Source organism: Chelon labrosus (assembly GCF_963514085.1).
Source record: "Chelon labrosus genome assembly, chromosome: 22".
NCBI lineage: Eukaryota > Metazoa > Chordata > Actinopteri > Mugiliformes > Mugilidae > Chelon > Chelon labrosus.
The window spans coordinates 2313860-2339739 of NC_140355.1; the positions used below are offsets into that span (position 1 = coordinate 2313860).

Genomic DNA, 25880 nt, shown 5'->3' on the forward strand with positions numbered 1-25880 from the left:
ATCAAATCAAATCAAGCTTTATTGTCATTTATTGTCAAGCTTTATTGCATTACAGTTGTACAGTATGTACTGACATACATACAACTGTAATGCAGACAAAATTAAATTGGGTTTCTCTCAGAGATCTGTGCGCACGTAGCTAAATGAGTACAAGACTCAGTTAAAATAAAAAGTAAAGTGAAGTAAAGTGCAAAGTGCAAATACATACGGTACATTAATGATTCATTTAAAAATAAAAATACAATGTGCTATTCAAACTGATATGCTATCTGATAAAAGCTTCAGATGTGTCCCTGTGGTAACAACGCTAATATTTTAGTATCACTTTGAGTCAGTTCAACTAACAGCTCTTAACCGAACGGACTGAAAACCCAGTCTGCTTCACTGCCATGAATCCTGGACTTCCTGTATATTTCATTTATTTTTTTAGCCGATGAACTTAACAATGATGCGCTTAGTTGTTACCAAGAAGATTTTGACAAAACTGTTCACTATTTGGCAGCTGTTGAGATTATTAATATATTAACAGATACAGCTACACAGTGATGCAGCCAACTAGCCCCAGATTGCTTATATAGAATTTGTCTTAAGTGTCAACAAAACAGGCATAAATAATTTTACACTGCACTTTATTCCAAGCCGTGGCACCATTTATGACCCCAACGCTTGTAACTAAAAAGTGACTCCCTATTTTAGTCATGTATTCTCTATACAAACCTTCAGGGAAAAAGCTGCTGTCTAATGGTTAACTATAGCTTGTCTTGTTGGCCAGCAAAATCAGCAGCCACTAGTAATTATTTGGCCTCTTTTAGCGTGTTATGCTAGTCCAGAGTTACGTCTGGAATTACTCTAAATTGACTTTACATATTTAAATGATATGGTCTTCTTGCATTTACAGAGCACCTTTTTCCCATTGGTAGTCACAATGACTCATCTACCCCTTTGTTCATACAAGTGAATACACATCACACACCAGTGCCAAGCACTGGGAACAACCTGGGGTTCAGTGTCTTGCTCAGTGTCTATTTTATTTCTGTCCAGAATACAAGAGTGCAAATTCATCTTTTAAATGCTTTCCATATGATTGGAACAATGAGACTAAAGAAGTGACGTCTGTGTATGTGCATACTGTATACCCTCCATCCTTCTGGTCCTACAGTGCAATGCACCGCATTTTACAGAGACCAAAATGTCTGTTGTATGACACAGCAACTGATGATGTCTGAAATCTCAACTAACTGCTTGAGTCATGAATGAGTCTACAAGGGTTGAGTTCCAACTTAAAATTAAAAAAAAATCTTTTAAATTTGTCTTTTTCAAAATTACAACCTCTATACCAGCCAATGCTGAGGAAATTGCTGTTTTAGAGGGTGCAGTGATTGTAGTGGTAAATAGGGATTTACTGATTATCAGCTTTAACTAAGTGCAGCTACAGCACAGAAACCCCCAGCTCTGCTAAGTCTGCCCTTCTTCTTACTGTGATGTGGAAAATGACCAGTAATGATGCCCCTTCTGTCCCTACAACCACTGTGACCTCGTTTTATTAAAATGCAAATCAGGCTGGTCGTGGTGGGTTTGTGTGCGTGTCATCCAAATGGTTGAAAAATAGGACAAGAATGTGAATAATGTGTTTTGGGTGCTTTTGAACACTCTCCTTCTTTTATTGTGTTCTGTACCTAGGTCAGTGTTAGCACCGTTATCCATGTTTGCCCCAACAACAGCCTGATGTCTGGCTTCTTATTTCTATCTTTATTTTTTACTTCCTCCCTCTTTCAGACATATATTTTGTGTTTGTCGCTCCATATTCCAGGCATTTGTTTTTTTTCTGTCTGCTTCTCTCTCTGGGTTTTGATGAACTCCGAGTGGGAATACAAAAACCTATACTTTCTAACTATAAATGTGACTAACTGGAAGGGAAACAGACATCATCTCCATCTAGTTATACCTTCCTTTCTGCAGTTTGTCTGGGAAAATGATCTATTCCAAACAAGCCTCCACTTAACAGTGGGTGGTTTAAGTGTGAAACCCCATGTGCCCACACTTGTTCGCAGATGTTCTGATTCATTTGATTGTGATTTGTTAAAATGATAAAATAATGTTTCGCATCAAGACTGTAACAAAACAGCCTTGGCATGCCTTGCTTGTTTATCACCCATGAAGTGCAATTCTTGCCATTGTGAGCCGGGTTCAGAGTTCACAGTGAAAGTTTCTGTTAATCCAGGTAGTTCGGCTCAGGTTAAACAGTCTTAACGAGTGTTAATCTGAGGGCCTCCTGACTGGCATCAAATTGTGCTAGGGTTACATCTGCGATGGTCTGAAACTGCAGAAAAAGATCATAAACATAAACTGATTTAGGGGGCACAACATCGGAAAATAACTCATCCATTTTAAACCTCCATTGGACAGTTTCCCTCGGTAGGCATTTTGCTGTAGCTGCTGGATCATATAGATTTAAATCAGCAACAGCTCTTAAACAGAAAAAAAAAACATACACTAAGGTTACAATTAATAACCGAGGATTGCATAAGTCAGAACGATATGCTGGTATTTGTTTTGCAATAATCTTCTATAGACCACTTCATTTTTGGCTGACCAGATAGGACCACTGACATGAATGCAATCGTATAAAATTCCACTTGTCACTATCTGGAGCCCTGCTGAGGTCAGAGGTAGAAAATGAGGGCCCTAACCCAGACAGACTCAGGGTTTGGTTGGGTCTCAGTTACGAGGAACCGAGTGGATCGAAGATGTAGCATGTGTGTCTGTGCCCCCTGCAGGCAAACTTAAGGTGGACTCGTGAACTGTAGATAAAAATGCAGATATAAGAACCGTTTAAAACAGCAATTAACATAGATAGATAGATAGATAGATAGATTTATCCTGATGGATAAATAAGTAAGTAAATAACCCTGACATGTCATGGTGATGCTATCAAGTTATCTCTCCTTGGTCCTAAAGAATATACAGTAAATCAGAAAAACAAACAGGGAGTACATCATGCGTAATGTAGGAGCCAGTGTTTTTGGAGCTTAACTAACACTAGGGACGAAATGCTGCTGCTGGAATTTTAATCAAATTTTTTATCCGACTCTTCTTCGTCCAACGTCTGTCTGGTACCGCATTCCTATAATACTCCTTTACAGCACAATCTCATTTGCGGTTTCCTTTCTTTTGTAAAAACAAAACCTTCAGCCTTCAGAGGAAACAACCTAGAAAGAAAAAAAATATCATTTGGGGGAACTTCACACAACTCATAGCCACGCTTAAGCTTTAACCTGTGATGAGGGGTCGCTATTAGCTTCATTTTCTTTATGTTTTCACAAGCTAGCAAGGTTGGAACCTAGTATTAACTAAAGTAATTCCTGAACTGAGTCCAGAGCCCCCCTCTCCCCACTGCCCTCCGAGGATATTTTCCTAAATCGCACAGTCTTTATTGATTAGAGGAGGTATGTTGTTTCAGTCACGGTATGAGCAAGCTGAGGCACTCTGTTTAGATATCTCTGTCTTCAGGATAATGAATTTCAGCTGGAATACCCAAGTTACACACACACGCACACACGCAGACACACACACACACACACACACTGTTTCTTTCCGTCTCTCTCTCTCTCTCTCTCTCTCTTTCTCTCTCTCTCTCTCTCTCTCTCTGTGAGTTACTGAGTGATTTCGCCGGCCTTATTTGGGTATATTTATTCCTGAAAAAGGCAAACAGTGCATGCACGTGCGCTGTTCTGCAGAACTCAGGAACGGGTTTGATTTTGGCGCAGTTTTCTTTCACAGCTTTAAGAGGATGAGCACAGAAGAATCAAAATTCGTGTCATCCCACATACTGTAGAAGAGCAGAGTCACGAGGAAATGAACTTTTTTGTGAACTACTCATATGAGTAATTTTTCTCATATGAATCACTCTTTCACACGTCTATCAAGTTGCATGGCAGAAATATCATAACATTCCCACCCTCTCACTCATTCTCATTCTCCAACCAATAACCTGCTCTAGTCACATATGGGCACAGTCAGATATTACACAGTCACCAGCCGATTTGGACATTTGCTCCACCGATTAATCTCCAGATAACCTAAGGCCCGCAGTGCATGGAAACAGCTTTTGTTGGAAATATTGGATGTATGGCACGTGGGCTAAAGCTCAAGTAACACATGTTGTAATTCAGAAGAGGACCAGACACACCCTGCAAGAAATTCTTGGCAGTTGTTTCAACATTCGAAGAGTCCCAGATGGGTGAGGCTTATTGTTTCAGAACAGGGAAGATACCATTGTCATTCACAGGAAAACATTTGAAAACAACTATCAGACATATTCTCTTTCAAGTGTTACCGTATTGTGAAGCTGAACTTTCGCATTTTTTAGGGTATTTTAACAGCTACTGTCTCTAACGGATCTCTACCGCTGATCCAGAACCAAGAACAGCGCTGTTTTATGTGTGCGCGTCATGACTTTTGCTTTTCAGGCAATTATTAATCATCGCAGTTGTGTGTTTTCTTCCTGAATGAATGAGGTAGAACTCCGCTGAGTATAGGCAGTCTTTAATGCAACTCAGGACGCACTGCGTTCACAGTACCAAAGGAACGCGGACACATGTGACCCAAACAGATTGGATCTTAATGCAAGGTCTGAACAGGCCCTATGAGTCTGATTGGTAGGTCAGTTACTGAAGCCAGTAAATCTGAGTTCAAAAGTTTGGGTGGACATTGATTCTGCGTAATGCAGCATTTATTTGCCATAATAGGAACTGACAGGTAGCAAGCAATGTATCCAGCTATTTACTTAGCATGTTATTCTTGCTGTATTTATAAGAAAAAACTGCACAAAGGAATCACTTTTACGAACACACCCATAGCTGCCAGTAGCTCCTCGAAAGACAATGATCGGTGTGCACCACTGAACACCACAAGCACAGAGCTTTAAGCCCTGCGAGATGGAGCCAACTAATGCCTGGCTCTGGTGTTAACAGTCCTGAGTGATCCGATTGCAGGAAGTTTAAAGTACAGCTGTGGACACACTCAAGACACAATGAGAATGCATTTAATAGCCAATCACTCACACCATATTTGACCTTATTTGACCACATTCCTTTAAGAAGAATTAACAAATCAAATGATTGACTATGAGCAGGTAAAGTAGCCATGTGGTGTGTGCATGTCCTCATTAATGACTGGTGACTTAGGGTTAGGGTTAGGGACTTACTTTTAATACTAGAATTATCTATTCTATTTTCTATGGGTGTTTCCAAGGTTTAAGTTATAATCTGTGCTTTGTGTGGATCTCTGAAACAATAAAAGTCAGGGTGGAGATAAATAAATAATTTATATAATAATGTGCACTTTCAGTGAGTGAGACAGGCTTCACACCTCATTACGTTCCATAACTTGTAACACGTCCCCATGTCCTGACACAAACACGGCAAAACTCTGCTGTCGGTGTTTCTGAAACAGCAGAAGCAGTCCATTAGACACGACATCCTACTGCACCCCAGACAAAATTCACCACCCAACAGAATGCAAATCTGTGATCAGACCTTCAGCGGGACTCGTGTGAACGCGTGCACCTAAAGCTCGATACTTGCGAGTGCATGTTATATACCAGGTCTGAACAGGACCAAAGCCACACTCAGTTTATAGTATCAAATGAATTCACTGTGCATTCAATCAGAGCCACGGAAGAAAACATTTTATTTTACAGTCAATCAGTTAACGGCAAACATCCTTGTGTTTGGTCTGAGCATACATTGTTCCAGAGACAACTTGAGACCAACTCAGGATTTTATTAATTGAGCTTCTAAATTCGACAAGACAATGTGACCTTTAAGAAGACCGACGCACGCACGCACCCAGCGATAAGCAAGCAGACGAACAGTCATTCACTGACAGGCTGCTAAGAGGCATCATTGTCAGCAGTGATAAAGCCATGGGGTCATGCTGATATGTACAGTATGCCTCTGTGTCAGAGTGGGAGTTTCAGTTGAATCATCATCACTTAAGACAACATTTGGGTTTTGCCCCCACCTTCCTTTAAAGGGCCTCCTTCATGGAACTAATAGACTGGAGTGAGCTGGTCTTCTCCTGTTGCCACAGTCTTCTTTCATTCTCCAGGTTCTCCTGTGCCTGGATTACTGCTGCGTTGATGTTGCGTGCTGTCATTTGTTGCTCCACCAGGAGACCTTTGTCCTCCCTCTGTTGTTGTGCCGAAATAGCTCAGTTGGGAGAGCGTTAGACTGAAGATCTAAAGGTCCCTGGTTCGATCCCGGGTTTCGGCAGGGAATGCGTATGTTTTGGGGAGCTGTGGAGCATTCCGAGGGGTCCCAGGTTCCTTTCCCACCGTGTCCATGGCTGAGGTCCCCTGTGCAAGCATCTGACCCCCAAATTGCTCCCCGGGTGCAGTGCTTAGAGGCTGCAGCCCACTGCTCCAACTGCACACACTAAACAACTACTAAACAAATGGATGGGTCAGACAGCAGTAACTGCAACTTCCCCGTTGTGGGACAATTAACGGTTAAAATTATTAGTACATTTCTTTAAAAGGACCTTGCGTTTTCCAGCAAAATCCAAAGCTTAACAGATCTACTTCGTCCTGGAAACAGTTTGGAAAAGGGCACATGTTTTCAAATAAAACTTGGCACATGATTAGGTGAACAATCCGTCTATATTACCATCTGTCATGGGCAGATTTCAACCAATCACATTGCTTCTAGATGTCATCACTATAAACCCTTGTCACGGTTAAATCGCTACCTTTAGCTTCTCATACTGTAGGGTGCACACTTGTATAGCTTTAAGCCTGAGATGGATTGCTTTCCTGAAATGGAAAACTCATGGAAATCCAGCTGTCGTGCAAAGTACTATAAATCACAGCTAGAAGGACAAACACAAACAATTAGACAGGATGTTACAATGAGCAAGCTTCCAGGCAGACAGCCAAGTCCTGCTGCTTTTCCCTCCAGTGACCCTCTTCAGAACACGCATGCACCACCACACCACAAGTGTGTCTCACCTGCCAGAACAATAGAAAGCCTGATACCAGCTGTCACAGCAAGTGTGACCCAACAAGTTCCATCACTGTGTGTCCAGAACACAGATAGGTCCAGGACACGTTTATGCTAACACCACCGAACTTGCAGAATGCATATGTGGGTCAGTAGCAGATGCAGTTCTGCTTCCCCAGTAGCTCAGGAGTTATGTACATACACCTTGCCGTCACAAAGCAACCACAGCGCACATTTGCACTATACAAATATCTTAGTGAACATGGCAATAAGAGTTTTGTGTTTGTTTGTGTGCAGGTAGAAGATGGCGGTAAGGCGGACAGTTTGGAGCAGCCTCTGCTGGTGGGAGATGAGATCATCATTATTAATGATGTGGAACTGACTGGATATCGACAGGAGGCCGTTACTCTGGTCAAAGGATCATACAAGACTCTGCAGCTCACCGTCCGCAGGTACAGACTCTGTGTGTGTGTGTGTGTGTGTGTGTGTGTGTGCGTGTGTGTGTGTGTGTGTGTGTGTGTTTCTGTGTCGATGTATGTGCATGACTCCCTTTGTGTTAAACCTCTACAAAGGCCTAAAACTGAGTGACACAATCCGAGGGACTTTGGGATTCAAAGCAGCAATAGAATTCAGTACTGACTGTTAGCATACAGGGCTGAATGGGATAATTCTCACTCAGACTGATAGGCTGACCCAAACCAGAAACCTGAGAATCTCATGGGAACCCATTAGGTGGAGGCTGGCTACCAAAACCTGTGAGTTTTTGTGGACCCATGAATAATGATGAGGAAGAAATATAGTAACAAAGGGGAAAACCCTTCAAAGATATTTCATTTTATTTGTTTTGGTGAATCATTCACTTGCTGGACTGGATTAAATTCACTGACCATCGCAGGTGAAATAAAATTCACCCCACCTCACCTAGAGGAAAAAAATTCAGTGAATGGTGTATTTAATCAGTAACAAAATTTGTCACACAAACTAGTATCAAAACTATAATATCTGTTTTTGACAGTCAAGCACAGATTAAAAACATCATTAGACTCAGCTTTATGATAAATTGTGATTGGTATTAAATAGGTTTTCCAGTTTCCACTGTGTTCAGAAAGTTGTGTTCTTGAACTTTACACAAAGAGCCTATACTGATATGACACGGTAATGCCACCTTAAGAAGTTTCTCCCTAACTTGTTCCACTGCATCCTCCCAGTCAGCCTGTGTAATATGTAACTTGTCCTGCTACATCCTGGTTCATAGTACAAATCAGAGCTGGATTAAACACACAGGCCGCCAGACACTCTTCATTAATGTTATCTGCTACTGTTGATTAGTAATGCTGCCAATACAGATGAGTAAATAGTTAAACAGTTAAGTAACTACAAAGTACAGGGGAACTCAATTGTATTGGCTTCCTTTTGAAATTCAACTCCTTGTTAAGGTACAAATGAGGAGACAAGGAGAACTAACCACTGGTTTACACCTCCAGAAATGTTGACCATGAGTTCTCTTAGTGCAGGTGACCTCAGGTACTAACTCTTAGATGTTTATTTAGCATGTGCCCTCATTTAATAAATACTCACATAAGCACTAGCTCACTTAACTATTCACGGCTGGTCAATAACTGTCACATACACTGTCACTTAAAACCACTGACAGGAGAAGTGAATAACATTGACCTTCTTGTGATAATTCAGTGTTCTGCTGGGAAACCTTTGGACCTGGCATTCATTCATGTGGATGTTACTTAGACATGTAGCACCCACCTAGACCAGACCAGGCACCCCCACCCCATAGCAATGACACTCCTTGATGGCAGCAGCCATCCCCAGCAGGATGCAGCCTGACACAGACACTCACACAAAAACACTTTAGGAACAACTAAAAAAACATGAAGAACAGCACAAGGTGTTAACCTGGCCTCCAAATTCACTAGATTTGATCAAGTATCTGTAGGAGGCCCCTCTCGTCAACCCACAGATATCTAGCCACTATCTTATTGTGCCTAAATTTATTGTATAGAAAGTTAGGAACACTAATGCTAGCATTTTATTTGTTAAGGGTAAAAAATATTTTACACACAGTTTTAAGAAACTTACTAACTACAACTACTACTAATAATAATAACTACAGTTTAAGGTTAAATAAAACGCTGAAGTGGGGGAGGCTGAAGGCTGAATAAGCATATTAATGAGTGATATTTTATATAAAAGTGCATCATATCACCTAGCATCTCTGTAATTGTTGTGGTTGATGCATTGATAACTACAAAGCCAGGTAGGTATTTGGGTTTGGGGTGTGACTGTGAGCAGGGCTGCTGTTGCTACTGTGGCTTTTATTCACTGGAAGACGACTGAGAGGCAGAACACAATGCAGGACTTTAGACTTTCAACACGAACACACACAAAGACGCACACACACGCACACAAGCTTGCAGTGGGACAGGTGTAGATGTGTGTGGGAAGGTGTGGTTAGGAGGCAAGACTGCAGGCAAGCGGAGAGGAGGTATGTGTTTTTGTCTGATCTGCTTCCTCTTGGGATATGATATAAAAATAGCCTGCAGACTGTTTGCACGTGTTTATTTATTTTATTTTTTTGTGCAAATGAAGACATACTACACATGTTCTGTTAAGTTCTAGTGTGCCTATATCTATATTCAGCTCTTTTGTGATTGGGTTGTAGTTTGAGATACTAGGACATTTAAACAAGCCGTGGCCATGTGCAGTCAGCTGCAAGATTTATCCAGGTGCAGTAGGTCAAACCCTGCAGCTGCATGATGAGGTATATTCAGCTTTGCACTATAGTGTTCACATGACCACTGGCAGTCAAGAGGATTGTCCAAATCTCCTAGATGCTATTCTTCCTTCTGTTGGTCTTTGCAAAGCTGTGTCCCTGTCTATGGTACCTCCTGTCTCCTCCTCCTGTCTAAGATTAGTTAATTTCAAAGTTGGAGCACACACTTATCAAGTTGTACGGACAGATGTTGACACAGTAAGTGGATGAGATGTGCTGTTTCATTAAACGAAAGGGATACATTTGCTGCATTTTCAGAGAGTGGTGTGTCTTGATGCTATTTCCATTTCATGAGGTTTGTGCTAAAATAATGTATTCATCAGTTCATAGGCAGCCCTTCTCCGTTGATTGTGTGTCTGAACACTGGTTTTTAAACAAGGCATTTTGTGCGTCATGTTGTAGTAACAGGATTGAGTCACTGCCCAGCCCAGGGCAGTTCTTGGGAGAATTGTTGAGATGTACACCAATCATGCCTGACATTATGACCACTGACAGGAGAAGTGAATAACATTGACCATCTTGTGAGAATTCAGTGTTCTGCTGGGAAAGTTTTGGACCTGGCATTCATGTGGATGTTACTTAGACATGTAGCACCCACCTAGACCAGACAAGGCACCCCCACCCCATAGCAATGACACTCCTTGATGGCAGCAGCCATCCCCAGCAGGATGCAGCCTTCTCTGAATTCCCTAGATCCCAAACTGATCAAGTATCTATTGGATGATCCACAGAGGCCCCTCCCCTCAACCCATAGGACCCAAAGGCCCCCACTAACAACATTCTGTTGCCAGACACCACAGGACACCCTCAGAAGGCCCATGTCCATTCCCTGATGAGTCCCAACTGTTTTGGAGGCATAAGGGAGACCTACCTATTATTAGGAAGGTGGTCATAGTGTTATGCCTGATGGGTGTAAAGTTTCAATGCTAGATTCAAGATACATGGAAACACATGAAAAGGCATCTTCCTTCTCCATCAGCTCTGCTGCTCCAGCTGCTTCTCAAGGATCATAAAGATTTATTAAATTGATCTGATGGGTAGGGCCTTCCACGACCAAAGTCTCTGTTTGTGTTTGTGTGTCCATTCAGTAGCTGTTATTATAGCATGCATGTGACTTTGACAGGTGTTAGCTCCTTTTATAGGTGGCTTAGTGCGTCTGTGTGCATCCTCCATCCTTGATGTCAGTCAGACCAAAGGTTTGTGACGTCGACACCAAACACACCTTGCGCACCACACCCATCTGTCCATTTGACTCTCTCTCCTCCATGCCTAACTCCTCCCCTCTGATTGGTGCACTCATGTTAACCCCGATTGGCTGAAAACAAAGAAGTGAGGAGAGAGAGATAGAGACTCAGAGAGAATCATGCCACTGGTGTACAGAGAAGAGTGTTTTCCTAGGAGCTGCCTGTCAGAGCTGTAAGTGTGTTTTTGTTTGTGTCAAGAAATAAAAGTTTCAATCAGTCTGCAGTTAAAGATAGTGTGATGATGTAAAAATAGAAACATTAGGTTACGTTAAGTATTGTGATATGCTGTATTCTTATTTAAATGACTATCAAACTTACTTGAGCTCTGGAGGTCATTTTCTAACACCAGGCTGCATTAAATTGTCTATAGACCATTAAGGTGTTTATTTTATTTTATTTTTTTATTTTATTTTCATTAATTTTTGGTTCACTTTTTCTTCAGTGCCTTATATGACGTGTGCATAATGTATAGAGCCAAACACTGACCTTTGACCTGACTAAAGAACAGTTTACATCCACGATCTGATGCTCTTGTCCACCTGAAATTGAAATTAGTTTTTGATTGATTATGGGCTGTTAATTTGTGTTTTTCTTTTTTTTCACTAGCATAGAATCAGACTGGCTGTTTCCCTTTGTTTCTAGCTTTTATGCTGAGCCAGGCTTATCACCTCTTTACTCCAACTTTGTGCTTAAAACACTGTCACTGTATTGATAGCCTCATCTCATGCTGCAAAGGATAGTGAATAAGCGTGCTCTGTATGCCTCAGAGTGCTGAACTAGATCCTTAAGGTCACTAGCTGATGTGGCATCATAGGATGCAGCCGGCTTGTCCAAGTCAAATCCAGGGAAATTTGTTCTGCTCTCAGAGCAGTTTGCTTCATTAGATCTTGGTTGTGAGTAAAGGGTGCCCGGCTGACTCTTCAAAGGCTTGTGTGTGTGTGTGTATGCGTGTGGCTAGAGTGTGTGTTACCAGCGAAGCATGTGTGTAGCGGATGCTTAGAAGCTTGTTTTTCCTTTAATTGATACCTGACACATGCAGCTTTCCTCACGAGTGAGGTAAGATTATCGCTGCTCACCTGTGCTTTGTGTGTGTGTGTGTGTGCACGCACCAAGTGTGTACTGGAGTTTGTTATGTTGGCCTGTGAAATGTATGAGTCACGATTTCTAGAAGAGCTGAAGCTTTGTATTGTCAGTGTGAATCAAGATACTGAACTATTATTAGTCCCTTTACTGTTTTCACTCCTCCTTTAACTGAGAAGGTGTGTGTGCGTGTGTGTACACCATTGGAGTGAAGTGAGGACATTTTGGCTGGTCCGTACTTCTTTACAAGGCTGGTTCAGGGTTAAACCTTACCTTTTTAGGGTAAAGGTTACAATTAGGATATGGATAGGGTTTGGGTTAGGGTTAGGCAGTTACTTGAGATGGTTAGGGTAAGGGTAATTGGCTAGAGAATGCATTACGTCAATAAATGTACCCACTAAGATAGCTGTACAAACGCGCGTGTGTGTGTGTGTGTGTGTGTCTGGTGTGTGTGTGTGTATGTGTCCTTTCCCTGTGGTACTCTTTGCCGTGCATCTTGCAGCTGTTTCACCTGTGTTTTGTCTCCTAATCCCTAAGCAGCAGTGTGCACTTCAGTGGTGTTGTATTACACTCAAGGTTTTATTTTCCTTTAGGCAAAAAAAAAAAACAAAAAAAACAAAGGACCCACAAGGAAACTCCACAAAAGAGGCACATGTGGGTTGAAGTGCAAGCAGAACTTGATGTGTTTTTCATAACGCCAGTGCAGGAAATCTTTATTCACTTTTTAATTGCGTTCCTGCTAAAGGCTACAATGCATCAGACTGTAGAGGAGCTGAAATGGCAGGTTTGTCCTGAGAGTTTTGTGCAAACCCTGTAACATTTTCTAATCAGCACTAAACCCAAGCAGGGAGCCATGGAGAAGACTTATTCAGATATTTTACTAACCAATTACTAGTGCAGTTATGTAAAAATACTCTATTATGGGTAAAGGTTTTGCATGGAAGGTACATAAGTATTAGCAGCTAAATGTAGTTACAGTACTTGTTAGATCTGTCTAATAATCACTAGACTAAAAATACTGAAGTATCAGTGTCTAAACAGCAACTTACTGTTACAGCTGCTGGGGGTGAAGCTAGTTTATACTATTTAATAAAGAGTTATATAACAGGGATCCCCGCGACCCTTAACAGGAATGAATGAATAACAGGGATACCAGATCTCAGGGGTTGATTGATGATACCTTTCTTCTAATTTCTGGTATCTGGTGAGATACTGGCTCATTTGAGCATTTGCTGACATTTGCTGGCCATCTAAAAGTTGATGAGACAGTTCATGAATCCTGTCAGTGAGGACCACCAGAGTCAACAGGCTTGAACCTTTGGGAAACATTGATGAATCAATGGAGTTAGCTGACTAACTGTCAAAATTAAATACTTAATTTACCTAGTTTGTATGAAATGTGCCATGTTTCTACGTCTCTCTATACATTTAAATGACAGTCTATGGAGAAAGTTTTTTTTTTTTTTTTGCTGCAGGGAATCTAAGAGGTCTTCCTTAAAAACCATAGGCGTCACAGGCTAGCCATGGTCAACCAATCAAATCAACGAAACACATCGAGAGAAACCTCAGTCCGAGGGGTGGCAATAGAAAAAGTCACATTACTACCTTCCAATATCAGTATAACCAAAAAATGCCTGCAGCTGCCAGTATGTAGTTCCTGATAGGACAGCGACTGGTCGAATCACTGTGATTCAGTTTGAACTGCATAGCTCAAAGCCTGGAATAATTATGATGATAGTTTGCCATGCTATGCACTTTTGCGGTCTTGACTAAAAGCATCCACATTTCTCTGCATATTTGGATGGTTTGCCATGTAATGCAGAAGACACATTAATGGTGCCCAGGAGATGAATTCTAATGGCAATGATTGCTGAGTCTGATGACTTTTCCTGAAGCTACACCAGTAGGCCAGAGTAATCACATTTTCCTTGATTGTTCAATCAGCAACTGTTGGAACACATTGCTGTGGAATTTTATATAGTCATTCCTGTCCCCCCCCCAGGATGAAAGTGTAATAACTATGGTCACCCTTCAGCTGTACACATAGCATTATGATCAACATGTTCTGCATGATTTATGTAAAACAAAAAGCATATTCGTACTACCATTGTGGGTGTGTTAGTCAGCTGATGTTAGCATTTAACTCTAAACACTGTACCTGAGCACAGTTTCAAAGAGGCCCTAGTATGCCCTTTTGGCTCTTTTGTTTGCCACCATTAACTCATTTTGTGCAACTGCAGTCATCACACAGAGATGGTGGAGGACACTATGATAATTTGGTCCTTTTACTAAAAAAGTGGTTTGAGAGACAGATTTGAAAGATGGCTTCTTACCTGATTTGCCATGTGCACTTAAAAAATAGAAAAGGTCACTTTACTCTCTATCATGCATTTTGTGTTTGACATGCTCATGACTAACATTATAAATCCCAATTTTCTTGCATGTTAGATACACCGATCAGACATAACATTATGACCACCTTTCTAATATTGTGTAGGTCTCCCTTGTGCCTCCAAAACAGTTGTGACTCATCAGAGAATGGACATGGGCCTTCTCAGGGTGTCCTGTGGTGTCTGGCAACAGAATGTTGTTAGTGGGGGCCTTTGGGTTGAGGGGAAGGGCCTCTGTGGATCATCCCACAGATACTTGATCAGTTTAGGATCTAGTGAATTTGGAGGCCAGGTCAACACTTCGTGCTGTTCTTCATGTTTTCTGAGTTGTTCCTAAAGTGTTCTTGTGTGTGTGTCTGTGTCAGGCTGCATCCTGCTGGGGATGGCTGCTGCCATCAAGGAGTGTCATTGCTATGGGGTGGGGGTGCCAGGTCTGGTCTAGGTGGGTGCTACATGTCTAAGTAACATCCACATGAATGAATGCCAGGTCCAAATGTTTCCCAGCAGAACATTGTATTGTCACAAGATGGTCAATGTTATTTACTTCTCCTGTCAGTGGTTTTAATGTTGTGGCTGATCGGTGTAAATTTGGATCAATCACTGGATATTTTTAAAACAGCACCAAAATACTCAGAGTTACCTTGTGCATAGTGACGGCTTTCTCCTGTCTGCGTCCTCTGTGTGAATAGACAGCAGTTAGTCAGCATTTTGTCGAGCAGGTTTGGCGGGGTCTCCTCCTGCTCTTCACTGGACGGAGTGTTTTGCATGTGATTTGTTTTGTGTTGTTTGTGTGACTCGGAAAGTATGCGAGGCTGACCGAGAATGAAATAACACCTGTCCCTCCTGAAGTCTAACTCTTTACTTGTTACATTGTTATAAACATTTATTTCTTCTTCGTGCACAGCACACTTATATATTTTCTGTCCATTAGTATTTAATTGATTTGATTAAGTCCTATGACACTTCCAGTGGCCATAGGAATCATTAGAGGGTTTCAAGAAGTCCATATTGGGAGGAGATGTGGTGGTGTGTCCCTACACTCACAGTATAGTGGCAGGACGTATGACACAGACTAAAGCCCTGTTCAGACCGTGCATTAATATCTGACCTAGGCGATTCGATCGCAAGTAGCCTGCTTTTACAGCCTGTGTTCACACCTGGCATTAAAATATGTTTTCACGTGCGTCTCCAGCCAGCTCTCTGCCCAATCTCAGTTTCACGCTCTGTATGTAAATAAACGCTGACATCATTTCAGGCGGAGCAGCGTATTCTAACACCTACTATATCTAAACTGGCTGTTTCAGAACCATGAACAGAGCTATGTGTGCATCATGACTTAGGCACACACATTAAGTTATTATTTACTGATCTCTGCCCTGATTTTACTTAGATCTGCACAAGACTCAGATTATAACTCCACCCCCGGAAGCTTCCATACACACTGTAATCTCCAGTATTAAAGGTAAATAAAGACACCGGAGATTGAGGAAATACACTTAACTCCACCCGGCTCTTTATACAACAACTTGATCACATCAATAATTAACCTCATGCTGATATGTTATTTAATAACAGAATCACACTCATGTACATATGTTAATCTTACTATTTTAAAAGACTCTTATTAATAATGAACAGACATCACTTGTGCTTTTTCCTTTTCTGGTCATCATTTATAATAGCAGTTGTGATTTGTTTTGAATGAATGAGGCAAAGCCCCACAGACGCAGCAGCACCCCTGTTGAGTAGGAGGTATTTAATGTGACTCAAGACACATTGTATATTCCCACTACCAAAGGAAAGTAGACAGATGCGACCCAGACCACCTCCAAATGTGACCAGAGATCGGATCTTTCAAATGTGATCTCAAATGTGTCCTGGGTGTGTTCACACCTGCACTGGTTACTTGTGATCAGATTCCTGAGGCTTGATGTTAATGCAAAGTCTGAACGGGGCCTAACTGTGTCATACACTGATCAGGCATAACATTATGACCACCTTCCTTATATTGTGTAGGTCTCCCTTGTGCCTCCAAAACAGTTGTGACTCATCAGAGAATGGACATGGGCTTTCTGAGGGTGTCCTGTGGTGTCTGGCAACAGAATGTTGTTAGTGGGGGCCTTTGGGTCCTATGGGTTGAGGGGAGGGGCCTCTGTGGATCATCCCACAGATGCTTGATGAGTTTGGGATCTAGTGAATTTGGAGGCCAGGTCAACACTTTGTGCTGTTTTTCCTGTTTTTTGTTGTTGTTCCTAAACCGTTCCTGCTGGGGATGGCTACTGTCATTGCTATGAAGTGGGGGTGCCCGGTCTGGTCTAGGTGGGTGCTACATGTCTAAGTAACATCCACATGAATGCCAGGTCTAAAAGTTTCCCAGCAGAACATTGAATTGCCATAAGATGGTCAATGTTAGTTACTTCTCCTGTCAGTGGTCATGATCGGTGTACGTCCTGATGTCACAATGCAATGTTAAAATTATGTAATGGCCATGGTTAAAAGAACAATTTTGACTGTTGGTTTAAAAGAACAAACTTAAAAGCAGCTTCAAGTCCAATCTTTCTACCGTCTATCCCAACGTCTTCTCTAATTTCACTTTGAGGTTTTATAACGACATCATTTGACTTCCTCCTCTCCTCCGACCACCTCAACCATTAGAGGGTGTTGTCATTTTAAGGTGCAAATATGAATTCAGCTATTTACCTAATGTTCTTTCACATGACCGTTCAGGGTCCCTAAGAAGTAGCTATGGATTAGTGTCACGGTTAATAGGCCTGTTCCACAAAACACATATGGGGTCCTCTTTTGTGGAAGGACAATGTCAGGGTATGAGGTCAGTATACGCTGCATACTTCTGGATCGTGTGAGAAAAGAACCCATTCTGCCATTTCATTTGGAGGACTTGCCATTTGTAGCAGGAGTTGGTGTAAAACAAACCACTAACATATACTGTTCATATGTATCTGCTCATTCATGGTTATAGTTTTTTTTAAATTATTATTTCTTTTGATAAAGTATGCTGTCATATCAGAAGGTGCATTAAGCTGTGGAACAACAGGGGGTAGCATAAAGCCACGACGTGGAGAACACTGCTGTAATGAAAACCAGCACATGAAAGCTAACTTCATCAAGCATGATACGATCAGAAGTGATTCCCATCTAGTGATTATCTACTTCCATGCAATTTCAATACCTACTGAGTCACAAGTTTAATCACAGTTGTGTAGTTATCGGGAAGTGTTTTCCCCTTCTCTCTCTCTCTCTCTCTTTGTCTTCTTCCATTCATCTCCACTGACTCTCTGTCTTTGTGCTCTTTTGTTGTTGGTTGACGTAATCGAGCTGAATGAATGTTTGAGTTTCTCTGCTCAAAAAAAGAAGAGGAAGAAGTCATTACGGGGATGAACCGCCTCAACACAGTTTCCTGGGCAACCCCTGTATGTGTGTGTGTCGTGTGTGTTTGTGTGTGTGTTAACAGCATTGTGGGGACTTTGTGGGCCCACTCCTATCACCGGAAAAGAACAGTGATATTGGACTAAGAATAAGTCCCACATTAGCTTCAGTTTTAGTATTCAAACATTATAGTAAGCTTTCAGGAAACAAAAAAGTAGTTCTCTTGGCATGTCTTTGAAGATTTTTGTTCAGTTTAATCAAACTGTGGGTCACTTGAAAATATGTTTTGCTGTAACTACCTTCTGGTTATATTTTGGGACAACAATTTATGACAAGGGATCCAGTTAGAGTCTGGGCTATTAATACTTGATAATAATGAATATGGCTCATTCCATTGTCAGCAGAGTTCTCTTATTGCCAAAGCTGGTCTCAGGCACAGACCAGCTTTTGCAATAGTGGAGCTGCTAGCTTTGTTTGAAAGTCAAATCCCAGTTCATTTCGGTTCATATCAGAATATGTGTCAGGTAACACATTTCATTATGGGGTTTGTTTCAAATGATACAGAGAAAAAATACCTCATGCATGCAAGCATTTCGATAGTCCTACAACCAATCAGAGCCATTTTGCTGTAAGCAAATTAAACTCCACGGAATTCAGATGACGTATATGACTAAGTTGCTGTTACTCTTCTGTCCATCACCGTGTAAAGCCTGCCCAAATTATCTGAATGGAGAGACAGATCTTTGCCAGAGCATAATCAGTTTCCAAGGGAGCAGTTCCAGACTAACTTTTGTGGCTCAAAAATTTCTTGGATGGAGGAAGTTAGGACTGTGTGAGGATCCAGTTTCTTACCGTAATATGCATCAGTGTATAAATAATTGAAAGAGGTGATGAACTTTGATGTACTTCTGTCAGTGGTTTTGATGTTGTCGCTATTCGGTTTACAGTATTTGGTTGTGGTTGTTTTTTTAAATAAAGCTCTGTAAACAGTTTGGATAAGTTCAGTTTTAGGTCATGCCATTCAGTTAAAGTATACATAAGTGTGAGTGTATGTGTGTGTGCGTGCACGCTGTGCAATGAGATGGAAAGTGGAATGTGACAACAGTCCCTCCTGTTCTGATGATTTCAGGGTGTTTGTGGCTGTCACACATTCCTTTTGACCAGCTTGACAGGTTTCACTTTAATGGGCCTTTATCTGTGCACCTGTGTGTGTGTGTGTGTGTGTGTGTGTTTGTGTGGTGCAGATTAGTGTTATAATGTCTCCTGTATGGAGTCTGTTGTGGAATGTCTTCAGTTAATAATCAAAGCCTGGGTGTGTGTCTCTCTGTATGTGTGTGTTTGTCAGTTATGTATTGTGCTCACCATTCATCTATCTGTTTGCAAGGATCACAGATTTCAATTGCTTTTTTGGGTGGAGGGAAGAAACAGCTGAGAATATTCTGCATGTCACTGTTACTGTCATCATTCTCTGAAAGGTTTTTAGAGTCAGTGTGCAAGCGCTCCCATGACTTACAGTCATGACTTACAGTCATTTTCCTTTCAATGAAATACTATTGATAAGAAGAAGAAACCAGATGAAAAGTAGATGAATCTCCCTGTTATGCATCTTTCAGCATCACTGATGTATGGAAAGTGGCAAGCACACGCTGACACATGCGACCCAGACCACCTCCAAATGTGGTCAGAGATCGGATCTCCTAAATGCGACCTCAATGCGTCCTGGGAGTGTTCATATCTGTCTTTTATGTGATCGGATTGCCCAGATCGGATGTTAATACAAGGCCTGAACAGGCCCTCAGTAGCAGGGACAAGAAGACTGGTAAGAACTCAGGGAAGAATGAATGTAGCCAGAGGTTCTTAAAGAAAACCTGCTCCAGAGAGCTGTGGCCAGTGACTGGGGCGACGTTCACCATTCACCAGATATCCATGTTGACATTGTTCGGCCAAACAGGTAGCACATTTGTTCTCCATTGTGCTAGGATTCTAGGTTCTGAACTGTCCTATTTTTGGATGTTATGCCTTGACTTGAAATAGTTCTGTGTTGGCCAGAAAGCACTAGCCCTGTTCTTGAATGGTTCAGCCAAAGACTTAAACTCCTTAGAACATCTGTGAAGATACTTGTTGGGAAAAATTGGATAAACCCAAATTTTCCAGGGGTCCAAAGACTTTAGAGGCTTACGCTGACTTGAAGCTGTAACTGCTGCTAAGACCCTTCAACGAAGTCTGAATAATTTCTTTAATTAGCTTTGTCGAAATGTTATGACACTTTGTCGCACTTACACTACAATGGCAAGTGAGAATGAACATGTATTGTTGATGGCAGTTCACTGTTGTGACTCAGTTTGAACAGGATAAAGCCACCATTCACATTATCAGTATTCCCTGTACTTTTCCTGCTGTGAAAATGTTAAAAAAAGACCTATAAAAATATACAAAGTAATGAGAGGTGAAAGAGACTACATAGAGGAATCAGTGAGGTGACCTCATAAGTTTTCAGAAGGAAACACCAAACTCAGCCTTGTATTACTAGAATGAAGTGGCTCAATTGAAGTGCTGTTTAGACCAATGTTGCTCATGCAGATTCAGCTGATACCAGAAACTAAATATTGGAATGTATACATAAACAAATGAACGGTCACTGGACAGTCATCTGAATCAACCTGTTTGTGTGGACAAGTGATTCACAGCTCATATGTTCACAGCTACTAAAACTGAAAGTATTGCCCTCTCTGCTCAAATAATAAAAGGACCCACAAAAGTTTTCGTGAGTCTTGTGACATTTGACCTTTGACCTTCTCATCTTTGTTAATGCCACTACTGACCTTAGCCTTCTGAGTACGCTTTATAGGCCACTGTGGCAAACACTAATAAATGTCTAAATTGTGAGTGCAATGTCATCACAGCAGGGAACAGCCATGCAGCCGGTCCAGTTTGAACCTGTCGAACCTGAACGGCCCTGGTTTATGTTGGCAGTCATGTGGTGATTCTCTAGGTGTGATGATTGTAGATTAGCCAGATCTGCTCAGGACCAGAAAATCGGGTCATGATGGTTTGTTGGAAAGTAAGCTAGAAAACGAAGAATATTTCAAAAGACACATTTCTAAAATCCATCCAAGACTGACTGTCTCCTTACACCTTGACTTTTTGATCGCTGTTAAGCTACTGTCAGTGAAACTCAACACTTTCTGCAAATGTCTGTTAAGATTCTCGACAAATATTTCACATTAAAAGTCGTATGGCAACTGAAAAGTTGTACTTCCTGGAAAGCTTTTATTATGAAAGGAAAAGCATGGGTTGTATTGATAGAAGCTTAAAAGTTAGCAAAGTAGAAGTGATTAAAATTATTTGTGAATTCAGTTTATATTATATGATTGTATTAAAATGCTTACTCATAGACAGCAGAGTACTAACTAGGACATGACTCCACCTTCCACCCCTCCTCATTGTTTATTACCCACTTTCGTTATGGATCAGGTTAGGGATCAACAAATCACATGTCTCATTTGTTATCATCGTTATCATACAACATGAGTAAGTCTGCGTATAAAGTGAGGACCATCTTGCAAGACAAAGAGTAATTCCTTATCAGAATAATCTATATTTTTTCTGCCTCTCTCCTCAGAGCATTTGATCCGGAATACATTGAGGTGTTCGCCCCCTCACCTTCCTCCCTGCCCACTCTTTCACCTACTTCTCCTCCTCTTTCTCTACTGTTGCCACCAGCACCACAAACGGCCCCGTCACCCAGTCACAGCCGACCATGTTCAGCAGTCCAACTGCGCATCAAAAACAGGTAGGAGAAGAGACCCTCTATAAGCTGACCATTGAATTGACCCCTCCCTTAAACAGAAGTTCTCAACTCTTAGCAACCATAACTTGGCTTTGGATTTCTCCTGCTGTTAAGTCAGAATCAGTATTTGTAGCTCAAGTCATTTGTCTTGGCGTTGGTACAATTAACATAAATCTAAGTAAGAAATAAGAAGAATATAAAAATCACTGTGAAATTTGAAAGTGAAGCACGAGGCTGTAAGAACAACAAGAATGAGGGAGAGTTCACAAGTAGCACATGCAACCTAGCCTGTCCTCAGGGCTGCTATACAGAGCATTGGCTAATAGTGACTCAGATATACTCTCACATGTTGACAGTCAATGGCATGCTCTCACACCCCTCTATGTTCTCATGCACTAATAATTTTAATGAGAAGAAGGAGAAATGGTTTTCAGGCTAGTATTTCTATGCAAAATCATGAAAGCAAGTACCTCGATGATTAAATCTAGTAGTATAAACATCCTTTTACTGCTTCATTACCTTTTCAACATGAACTAATCTTCATCAGCTCTCTCTCTTTATCCAATTCAGTTCGATTCAAAGGTGTTATAAAAACAATGCTTTACAGAACCCAGGTACAATGACGCCTCAAAGCCTGTCTTTCATAAAGAAGTATTTCTACATGTCACCCCTGTGATACACTGGCAACCTGTCAAGGGTGTTCCCTCCTCCTCGCCAAATTACAGTTGGAATAAGCCACAGCCCCCTGCGACCCTCCAGACTAGAGGATAAGGTGTAATATTTAGTGATTGAATGAATGACTTTCTGTCCATTCAGAACATCGTCAGAACAAGGTTTCTTTTTCATAACTGGATGACTGTTCACTCGTGTTTATAATCATTGTGTGACTGAGTAGGATTTCCTGTCCGGGAACTACTTAATATTTCCTTCCAGTCTTAATAAATCTTTATTCTTCAAAACGTCAGTCTGACGTCCTGAAGAACAGGACGTGATGTCAAATCAGTGACAGGTTTACGGCTGTCAGCCGAGAAGGTCTTCACCCCTGGTGTTAGGATGTCCTTTCTGTGCTTCCTTTGTGTGTGGGCTATGTTGCGAAGTCCTGTTGTGCGTGTGTGGCTGAGGGGTCAAACTCAGAACAACAGAAAAACAAACTGCTGTGTCGGGGTTGCCATGGTAAGCACCGTCCAGTGGTTTTCTACGTTTTCACCCGCTGCATTACAGCTCCATATGGTGGTTTGTTACACAACATGACCTCTGTTTGGTAAAAAAAAAGAAAAGAAAAGAAAAGAAAAACACCCAATCAGTTAAAGGGAACTACTGTTTTTTACAACCTGGACTTTATTTCTGGCATAAAATATGATCGTTTACTCACCCACATAACTTTTGTGTAATTTGTAGTCAGTCGGTAGTCAGTCAGAGATATTTAGCTCCGTGTATATCCATATAGTGGGAGTGACTGGGGCACCGCAACATGCTGTCATCTCTGAGCGCCACTCACCTGCGACGGTCGTCTTGTTTACCTGTAATTTGCTACTGCTAGTTTTTTGCAACATGGCTGAATATTTTTCCGATTCTGAGGTTGTGGACGAACCATAGCAGTAGCAAATTACAGGTAAACAAGACGACCGTCGCGGGTGCGTGGGTCTGTGGATTGACCTACAGATGATGATAACAGGTAACTCCGGACTCAACGGGGAATAGCACTAGCATATGATAACAAAATATTGGTGAAATGAACGAGTTTCGTGGCAGATAATGCGTTATTTGGAGGCTGCGTTTCGGTGCCCCAGTCACTCCCACTATATGGATATACACAGATCTAAATATCTCCCGAACTACTACAAATTACACAAAAGTTATATGGTCCTACAACCAATCAGAGCAACGAAGTGACATTAAGCAGTTAAGGCATTCTCTACAAATGCCTTAATTGTATTCATTGTTTGTCCTTTAAATTCATTTCACTGTCAACATCTTGGCGTTGATGTGTTAGTGGACTCTAAATGGCTTACATCTCTAACAGCCATTTTGTTGTAAACAAATTCAGCTCCACGGTGCTCAGGTGCAGAGTGTGACTGCGTTGCTGTTACTATTCTGTTAATCACCACATAAAACCTGCCCAGAGAATAAGCAGACAGGGATGTTGGTCTGAATTTCAGGCTGATTGCACTGTATTGCACTGAGATTTTTTAATATTTACTCAACTATAATATAAATGTGTGACTAAATTATACGCCTATGGATGGTGACAAACTGGCAGTTTTAGCTGAATAATAAAGTACAATGTTCAAACAGTCTTTTTTTCTTTTTTTGCATTTTAGTACCCTGCAATTTGGTTATTATGGTTAACAAACGGCTGGTGATTTTGACATCTCGCCTACACAGAGTGGCATTATTATTCATTTGGATTAGTGTTTTGTGTCTACCTGGTCAAAGGAAGTTCGACTTTCACTGTTCTGGTGGCTCTCCAACAACTCCTGCTCCGGCGTTTTAGCAGAAGCAGTTAAGTAAACTGCTGTGTTCACAAGGTTGTCACCAACGTCGTCAGAGTCAGCATCTGTTCTCTGTAACCAAAGAAACCACTTTCACCACATTTGGATCTTTTGTTTTTATAAGAATATTGATTAAAGCTGCTTTCACATAGCGCTGCTAGTTGCTCAATGAAACAATGAGACATAAAAGACATGCTATCCATCAAGTATTTGTATAATATGTTTCCTATAGATTGTTGTATTTGAATTGAATTGAATTGAATTGAATTGAATGTTGTGTTTAGGAAATGGAGTTGACTGTGCAGTGTTTTATACTGCTGGTATTTCACACTGCTCTGTGTTGGTACTAGACTGTTCCTCCTTCTGATATTGATGTTCACAGTAAAAACAAGTTACGGTATTGAGCAATGAAAAAGAAAGTTGAGTGAAATACCTGGGACCTGCACATTTGTCCTCCTCCTCCTCCTCTTCCTCTTCCTCCCTCTCCTCTCTCTCTCTCTCTCAGCATACACGGTCTATAAATAATGACACTTTGCTAGAACTAGTTTCATCCTAATATGGAGGTCAGGTCTAGGAAATATTTTGTGTGTGTGTGTGTGTGTGTGTGTGTGTGTGTGTATAATGAGCATCTCAAGAGGGTGCTAGTGTGACTACAGACAAGCCTGTGCTTAACTCTGCTATGTTCCAAAACATCTTCACTGTTTGTCCTTGTAAGATGGTGAGACCTCCCATCCAGCTCACAGGTTCCGAATATAGCAGATACTGAGGACTTACAGCAAGTTTCCTGCAACTTACGTACATCTCAGCTAAGTGTCCTTGTGTCTTTAAGAAACAACATGTTTGCAGGTGATTGTAACTGCAGAGTAATTAAATTGTACTATACTGTTGGCCTCATACAGTGAGATAAACAGAATGACTCCATTCTCCCACAATTCCCTAGGGCCTGGGTGGTTATCAGATACCACTGAGTGGAAGGGGGAGGCAGTGCCTGTCTCCTATTGGTTGTTCACAAACAGGAAGTGGGCCATCAGAGCCCCATGAGGCTGGGTGTTAATCTGGAGAGGACAGACAGACTGATTTATAAACACACAGACTCTTTCTCTGACTCCTTCTTTCCTTTTCTTCTCTGTTATCCTTTTTCCTCCCCTCTCTTTTCCTCTCCTTTCTTAGGAACACTGTACTTGCTCCCCCTCTCTCTCTCTCTCTCTCTCTCTCTCTCACTCTCTCTCTCCTTCACTTCCCCTCCCATCTCTCCTTTCGATTGCTTTCCACTCCTTTCTTTTTTCTCCCTCAGATGTTTCAATAGTTGAATCACCACATATTTCTAAAATGACATAATCACATAGCTGCACACACACATTTCAAAGCCAAACAGTGTGGTCTGGTCAGCCCCCCTGTATTTGGCAATTAATCATTTTAAGGATTCGTGGCAGCATCTAATCCCATGTTTTGATTTTTGGTGGTGAGTGCAGTTTACATTGGTTGAGACCGATTTATCCCTTGTTTAAGTGGGTTTCACTTGTCCGTTAACTGCTAATGGAGCCTGAAGCATCGGTGCTGTGGCATTAAGCTGCAGCTTAATGTATCTTGAGTTTAATTGTAGTTAAACTGCTGGCTAAACAAATTTTTTAGGCGTCAAACCGACACCTAACAGCCAGTTGAAGAGCAGCAGGTAATTTAATCTAGAGAGAGAGAGAGAGAGAGGATG

The 25880-nt window shown here is 41.4% G+C and overlaps 1 protein-coding gene across 3 annotated transcripts in view; it reads left to right on the plus strand.

Moving 5' to 3' along the window:
• Positions 1-6803: 6803 nt before the first annotated feature.
• Positions 6804-25880, plus strand: part of shroom3 (shroom family member 3) — a 57189-nt gene continuing 38112 nt past the window's right edge. For all 3 annotated transcript variants that reach the window (XM_084571623.1, XM_084571625.1, XM_084571624.1), the window contains exons 1-2: positions 6804-7453; positions 21513-21683. In XM_084571623.1, the coding sequence (XP_084427749.1) occupies positions 7161-7453; positions 21513-21683 (464 nt within the window). In that variant the 5' untranslated portion in view covers positions 6804-7160. The remainder of the gene's footprint in view (positions 7454-21512; positions 21684-25880) is intronic.